The 8,440-nt window shown below is 32.7% G+C and overlaps 1 protein-coding gene across 1 annotated transcript; it reads left to right on the top strand.

Moving 5' to 3' along the window:
- Positions 1-410: 410 nt before the first annotated feature.
- LOC114382718 lies at positions 411-6,871 on the top strand. Its single transcript, XM_028342301.1, has 6 exons — positions 411-867; positions 2,148-2,293; positions 4,579-4,747; positions 5,566-5,664; positions 6,129-6,211; positions 6,325-6,871. The coding sequence occupies exons 1-6, from the start codon at positions 496-498 to the stop codon at positions 6,449-6,451; spliced, it is 996 nt and encodes a 331-aa protein (XP_028198102.1). The 5' UTR covers positions 411-495; the 3' UTR covers positions 6,452-6,871.
- Positions 6,872-8,440: the final 1,569 nt, after the last annotated feature.

The following is an 8,440-nucleotide window of genomic DNA, read 5'->3' as shown; positions in this document are numbered from 1 at the left end:
AATATTTTGTTACCCACACACATGCAATCAATTAAAAATTATATCTCTACCAAAAGTCATTGATACAAGATGAAAAATATAAATTTTTTAGCCTAATAAAATGTAAACTAAAAATCTTTTTTACTAATAATTATACAAGAGTTTAATTTATATCCATCATCATCAACCAATTAAAAATTATAATATAATTTTAAGATAATTATTATAAAAATAAATAAATTTATCGAATATAACAATTTATAATTAGACGGTACTATAAAAAAAATTACACTTAAATCCAATAATAAAATTAATATTTGCTTGTATTAATCACCAAATTAAAGTGATGGAAATTGGAAATGAAGTTTTACTGAGATTAATTTCTTGCTCTATTGAATGATATGATGAAAGAGCATGTATATGTTGTTGAGGTTTATCCAAAACAAAAGTAGATGTGGAAATTGGAATAGCCAAAGCCATAGCCATACGGCAGTACCCACCCTTGCAGTGTTGACTATGCTGCTAGCTCAACCCATTTTCCTCTCTCGCAACTTTCCCACTCTCAACAACCGAAACTCGAGAACTTCTCTTCAACTTCACAACCCTCCTGCACTCATAAGAGTTTCACCGCAAAGAACGCCAATAATAGCCTCTTCTGGTTGTTTTGGTTGCTTCGTAAAACCGCTTGATGTCAGAACCAAAACCTCGCTGGGTGCGTTTTTTAAGAAAAGAAAGGGTTGTGCACATATTTGCCATAGTTTGAAGGAAGAGAGCGAGGTTGGTGGGAATGGCAATAATGGAAGAGACTGGACGACCTCCATTTTGCTCTTTCTACTGTGGGCTGCGCTAATGTACTATGTTTTCTTTCTCACCCCAAACCAGACCCCGGTATGTCCCTACCTATTGCTTTCTAATCTCCGGTGTGTGTTTGGACGAGCGTCCACAAAATTCTTTTAATTTTTTTTGTATCCATGTTATTGGTACGGAATGAATTCATGCCAATGACCTGACAGACTATCTTTTTTTCATTCATAATTTTCGAACTCAAAGACTGGTTGGTAATTCATTTTAAATTTGTAAAATTGATTTTAGCTAAAATTGTGGAACCAAACATGGGAAAATTTTACCTCGAATCACAGTAACTTCGACGACGTTAAACCAAACACTGCTAATAATCGCCTGGTGGAGGCATATGAATAAGTTAGGAGTCCCACACTAAATTAAGAAAAGAAAAGAAACATGATGGACTAGTCTTTTGCGTAAGATTCTGCATTTGTGCTGAAGTCATAATAATCTCCACATTCATAGTTTTTTTTATTTTTTTTTTACAATTTCCATTTCTCTAGTTATTTTTTGGAGCAAACCACTTTAGTTTTTGCTGTTAGTGGAAAAGTAATAGAAAGGGACTAGAGTGAATGATATTTTACAAAATGAAGGATTAAAGTTATGTTTCTTATAGATGGTAGAAGTTTTAAGAATTTAATCAGAAAACACTTTCACACCATCAACAAATTATTAAATTGTAATGTATGAAGTATCATAATATTGTTAACTTTTGTAATAGTTACTTTTTTTTGAATATTTTGTAATAGTAATTACTTTGAAAGTCATAATTAACATGATTTCTAATTTCTAATAGCTGGACAGAGTAAAATCAAACTCAGTTTTAAAATGCCCGAGTAACATTAGAATCTTCAATATGGTTATATCCATTGTTTGTTATCATTTTGGGTTGGAGATTGGTTTTAATAGTGGTTTGGAAGGTAATTTCTACAATTTCAGTAACAATTTAAAACCATGATTTGGAGCATCTGTTTTATTTGACAGAGAAGAAAAAGTAAATGGTGCTATCTCTGTGTTCTTCAAAATTATGATAACTGTCATTCTTGGGCCCCTAATGCTTCCAAAATTCTTTATCTGTGCCGAAAAAGAATGAAAATATATAACTTCTGCATCGGTCAGTGGTCACATCAGTTGTTTGACCAGCCTGTTTTATGCTAGTGTAGGCTTAGACTGTGTACATCTTTAGGTATTCAGCATACTCTTTGGTCCTCTTGTGAGAGCACCAAAGTAGCCTTTGCAGCTTCTATCTCCATTCTCCCCATGCCTTTATTTTTCCTTTCCTTTTGTTTTAATCAGTGAGGTTACTTTTTTTTTTCCTCATTCAGTCAAGGGACACGTATTTCTTGAAAAAGCTCCTGAATCTGAAAGGAGATGATGGTTTCAGAATGAATGAAGTGCTAGTATCATTGTGGTATTTAATGGGCTTGTGGCCATTGGTATATAGCATGCTCTTGCTTCCAACCGGAAGAAGGTACTTCCCTTTGATTTATAGTTGTCTCTAACATAAATAATATGGTTTCTTTGATCAGATTTCAAACCACTCATAAGATTCTATATATTAGCTTAAGTTTTTTGGCGAGTTGTCCTTGACATGGTAAGCTGTAAGGGACTTTGTCAAGGATTAAATCTCTTAAAAGCTTAAGTTGTTATGTCAAGGTTCATGAATAGTTTCATAAAAATCTTTGCCATGCATCTAAGATTACTTGCTTTTGTGAAATTATAAAATCAATTGGATGGTTGATGATCCAGGCTTCTTAAACAGGATCGGTATTTTGAATCAAGGTTGTCAAACCAAGATTCAAATTATGAATAGTAAATTGTATTGAATTATAAGATTCAGATACAAAGAAAAAAACTTCAAATATTTTATACAGATGATGTATAATGCTCAATGTAACAATTTTAAACTAGAAGTAGATAAAACAACTAAACCATAAGTGTCTCAAAACACAATTATAAGTCATAACTGAGTGTGTGAAGCCTCTATCTTCGAAGAATGAAAACAGAGCAGTGGAATAGTCAAATAGAGTGCATGCATTAAAAGAATGAGTTGTGGGATAATTAAATAGGATAAATGGACTAGTGAGTAACTATTATCACAGAAATTGGTGGAATAGAAGAAATGCAAGGCAATGGAATTTGTATTTATTGGAGATAACTGTGAAATTGCTGCATACAGAAATGTAGATGACAGAAAGTTAAGAAGTGGAGATGGGAGTCTAACTAGAGAAGAGAGTGAGAGAGAAATTGAAGTCACTCATACTATTTTCCCCTCCTATGGCATTCCCTTATATTCCTTCCGCATTCAATAATGAACTCTGATTCCTATTGCGTGAGCTCATTCTTGGTGCCTTAATTTGAGCATCATCCTCCACATGTCCTTGTCCTCTAACTAATTTGATTCCTGCTAAATTGCTCATGTGACTGTCACTTGTTGTATGGCTGACTTCATCGTGCAATTTTCCCATTTTCTGGCCTTTCTATTTTTTTAAAGGAAAGAATTGGATATCATTCATTAGAAGAAAAAGAATTTACATCTGCTAAAAGGAGGGAATCAACTGATAAGGTGATTCCTCCATCCAGTATTTTTCCTTAAACATGAAAGCCAAATTGGCTAAACTATCAGCAACTCTATTTCCTGTTCTTTTGACAAAGTTAAGTCTCAAGAAAGAAAATTCCAGTTCTATGACTTTGCAGTCAGCAACAATGTCCTCAAAGTAGGAAGCTTGATCCTTGCGTCTACTTTTCTGCTAGGCTTGGTACGGCTGGAGGCAATCTGTCTCTATCACCACCGAATTCAACATTAAATCTTTAGCTACCTGTATGGCCCATCTTAAACAAAGAGACCCAACTACTTTCGGGGGATGGCATGAGGTTACACTTGTGTAGCACATGCAATAACATTTCCATTGAGATCTCTGCAAACTAGCCCCATCCCAATGCCTTCATCTTGTCTTATAGCAACATCTATATTCATTTTAAATTCCTCTTCCTGACTTGGTGGGTTCCATATTCTTGGATGCTGATGCTGGTTAGACCTTTGGGCCTCTCTCATTTGTTCTCATGACATAATGCTCCTTAAATTATTTTTCATTTATAAGACTTAGTTTCTTTACTAGAATTGGTGAACAAAAAATAAAAATAAAAATAAAATAAAATAAATTAATGAACCAAATTGTGTGGTTTGTATTGGTAATACAAATTTGCACTGATTCATTCATATATCATAAGATTGAAGGTCATTTGAGATTCATTGTAATATTCAAATCGTTGGCTAGCCAAATCATACAATTCAAATTGTTGTAAATTTAGATTTAATTTGCAAATAGATAATTCTTCAAGCCTTGCTACCCTCCCTTGTGTCAAACCATCAAAACATGAACACTGATGAACTGGAAATCTGTGATGTAACATTTGACCCTTGTTTTAAAGTGAGTACAATAGAATTTTGTTTCAGGATGAATACAGTTTTAATCTCAATACTCTGCAGTTTTATCTAATATACTCAGTTGAAACCACTCCTTTTTTATTTGACCCAATGGTAGTTTGAAATAACATACCCCATCCCTGCTATTTTAATTCCACATTACTGCTGTGTTAATTACATTACTGCTTTGAATGCCATTTCAAGAACATTAAAAGTTGCCAGATGTAGCATATTATATTGAGAATGAATGATATAGTATTTTAATTTGTATATGTCCTATTTGACAATGCCAGAAGCTGGTTTCATATCTTCCATTTGTTGTTCTACAGCTCAAAAAACAATATTCCTGTATGGCCATTCCTGATACTTTCATGTTTTGGTGGTGCATATGTTCTTCTTCCATATTTCGTACTTTGGAAACCGCCAGCTCCTCCTGTCGAAGAAACTCAGCTTAAAACATGGCCTTTGAATTTCCTGGAATCAAAAGTAACTGCAATGGTAATGCTCATCTCAACCTCATCTTGCAGAGAAATCATAGTAATCTAAATAATGATTCCATGGTTAGCTGACTTTGCTTAGGTTAAGGCCTAAGAAAAAACACCTGATTGCAGTCATGTTTATTTTTTGAGAAAACCTTAAAATATTTTTAAATCATCATTTATTTTATTCTTTTTGGTAAATTCAATTTGCTTAACCATAGTTCAATTGCTGCAGCAAAGCACCCCCTATTTGAGCTTTGCTCTTTTTTTAAATCTTTTGACTCTGCAATGACAATCAAATAATGCTTTATCTTAATACAATATATATTTGAATTGAAAAATGATTAACAAATGCCATGGCAAACGTTGCATTTATAGTGTTCTGTATAATAACATCATAATTGTATACCACAAACAAACTCACACACTACCTGGAAATCTCGCATTTAATAGTCCTATATTATGTAGTATAGTTTGTTAAAAACAAACTACAAATATTGGGAAGGTTTTCATATAGAAAGACTTTTTAGCCTTAATATTAGAGGAATCAATCTTTCCTTGATATTTTATATTTCCTCTTCCCATTATTTTTATTCTTGAACATACCCAATCAATAAAAGCAGTATATGAAGCTGGGAATGTAACAAATAAATTTCACAGTGAAACTGAACTAACCATTATTGTTTAGAATAGTTTTTAAAACCCCTAAATCAAGAGATTTCCTTTAGCAATTAGCATATATTAATTCTTATGGAAAGGGATTAAGACTTCCCTTCCTATTGACTATTTTTTGTTATATTTAATTGGAGCATGTAACTTATCTTACTTGCACATCAGATATCACTTGCGGCAGGGGTAGCCATCATAACTTATGCTGGTCTAGCTGGACAAGATGTGTGGAAAGAATTTTACCAGTACTTCAGGGAAAGCAAATTTGTAAGTTCATACTCGGCATTCAAGAAGCTGGCATGACTATTCATTGTGTCTATCTATAACTATTATAAAGGGGATAACCTCATTGAATCTCCACTTTTTTTTGGATATTTTTATCCTCAACTATTATAAACTACTCCACTATTCTATTTTAACCTCCAACTTCAGTTACATTTTAAAAAATATATATACCCAACTATATAATATACAACTAACCTCTAACTTAAGGCACAGACTGCCTATTTTTACACTAGTTCATTATAGAAGCTTTAGCAATGCCATAAGACTTTTCTGTTCTTGCCATGCTGATCTTTGATCATGTAGAATCAATAATGGAGTCTAATGAGACCTAGTAACTAGGCCAAATTTATGGCTAAATTAGAATACATGTTCTTATGCACTCATCTTCCTAAAATAGGAAATTGGCAATACTCTTAAGGGGCTAAAATCAGGTTTTCATGTTGCAGATCCATATTACGTCCATTGATTTTATTATACTTTCCACATTTGCACCGTTTTGGGTTTACAACGATATGACTGCTCGAAAACGGTATGCTCCTTGCCATATTCATATAAGTTTTTATTCCAATGTTTACACAGACCCTAGTCCTAGTTATATAAATGACAATCTAGCATATATTTTAATGCTAGTTCAATATGCAGGTTTGACAAAGGTTCTTGGCTCCTTCCCATATCATTGATACCATTTTTAGGGCCTGGTTTATACCTTCTCCTGCGGCCATCATTATCAACAGTGGCCATTTCACAGACTCCTGTTGAGCCAGAGTAAAATTTCATGTGATTACTGTCAAGTGCCAACAATACAAATACACATTTTCTATGCAACAAAATTGAATTTGATTTCAAGTTTGGTTCAGAAAGACAATTCACCTACAACACGGTGAGAGCAGCTTGCCACCCTACTTACTAGTCCATAAAAATATTGAGATCCATCAGCTTATGCATCATCTGGGGAGATGGAAACTTCTTCTGCTGTATGTAATAATTTCATGGAGAGAAGTTTCACATTTACCTACATTTTTACTAGATGAGATCCAGTTTCTAAGAAACAGAAATATTGCTTCTGTGACATTATTTACCCAATCATAATCTAAGTGCTCAAGTAACTCTAGGAAAAATTCCATTTTAAGGTCTTTCGAAGTGCTTATTTCATTGAAAGGTTATGCTGTCCTTTTTATTTTGGGAGTTATATTTTACACCACTTTTTATTAATTTATTATTATTATACTAATTGCATTACCCTTTATTTTTTTAACTGTTAGTTTCAAAATTACCCCTGTCCAGATTTACAAATCATTACTGGAAATTTAATTCCGGAATTACATATCGCTTTTGAAATTTAATTACTGAAAAACATTGAATTAGAGTATTTAAAAAACCCTTCTGGAACTATAATTTTAGAATGTATAAGCACTTCCAAAATTAAATTTGCAGGATTGATATATGTAAACTACTTTCAAAGCTAAATTTTCACAATAGTATTTAATAAAAAACTTAAAAAAAGTTTTTTATTAAATACTATTGTGAAAATTTAGCTACATTTCGAAATTAAAATTCATAAAGTGTTTAAAAACTCTTTTAGAACTTTTAATTTCAAAATGTATTTATGCTCTTTCCAAAAATTAATTCTAAAACCTAAATTAAATTGATGCAAGTATTTAATATATTTTGGAAATAAAATTCTAGAGGAAGTGGCATATTCACCTTGTTTAATAGGTGTAATTTTAAAATAAAAGTTGAAAAAAAGGTTAAGTTATTATGTAGATCCTGAACTAGATGAAAGTTTTTAAATAACTACAATTTTCTTAATTACTCTAAACTAAAAAAAAAATAGTTCTCTGAAGTTAGCTTTTTACGGCTTAAAAGCACCAACAAATGACAATTTATGGCAGTTTTAAAATCTTTTTTTTTAGAGAAGGCAGATTTAAAAACCTTAAAATATTTTGTCTTAGTTCTTTGGCTCATCAGAAGGAAGAGGTCCTACTAATCTAGAGTTCACCTAGGAGGCAAGTAAAGTTTGATAAAAAAATTATTTTCACGAAGGATTGAACTCGGGTAGTACTTTAATGATTCAATCTTAATTTCAGTACATTTATCACTTGTGTTCAATCACTTGGTTAAGTCTTAGAGATTTAATTAAAGAGGTTTACATAATGAAACACTCAATTGAAAAAATTTAGAAGTTTATTTAAAAGTTCTCAACTAGTTAAGAAACCTACTTAGTAATTAAACAAAAAAATAAAATAAAATATCATGTAATTAGTAAAAAAAAATGGTGGTGCATAAGGCAATTGCTTTGTGCACCCAACACTAGATGAACAATTTCAATATTACTCTTTCGTAAAACTGATAAGAATTGTGAATCCGTAATAACTTTACGGATTGACAATCCGTAAGGCCATTATGGATTGACAATCCGTAAGCTCATTACGGATTCACAATCGAGTGCTGCTAGGTGCACCCAGCATTATTGCTGGTGCACCCAACAATTAAGAGGAAAAGACAAATTTACCCTGGGCTAATTAATTTTTAAAAAAAACTGTTCATTTCCGCCATTTCTGCTTCTTCCTCGCCATTCCTGCTTCTTCGTGACCTTCATTCTTCCTTCTTCTTCCTCTCAAAAAAACTTGAGCACGATCTTTTTCTGCGTCTTCTTCGTGACCTTCCAATCGCGTGTTCTTCGTCTTCTTCGTGACCTTCGTTCGTCTTCTTCTTCGTGGGTGTTGACGGTGGTGTTGCTGCATCCTCGCGTCGGCAT

Source organism: Glycine soja, chromosome 13 (assembly GCF_004193775.1).
Source record: "Glycine soja cultivar W05 chromosome 13, ASM419377v2, whole genome shotgun sequence".
In the NCBI taxonomy this organism is placed as follows: domain Eukaryota; kingdom Viridiplantae; phylum Streptophyta; class Magnoliopsida; order Fabales; family Fabaceae; genus Glycine; species Glycine soja.
Note: the sequence above shows the minus strand (reverse complement) of the source record. Positions and strands in the feature narration are given on the sequence as shown.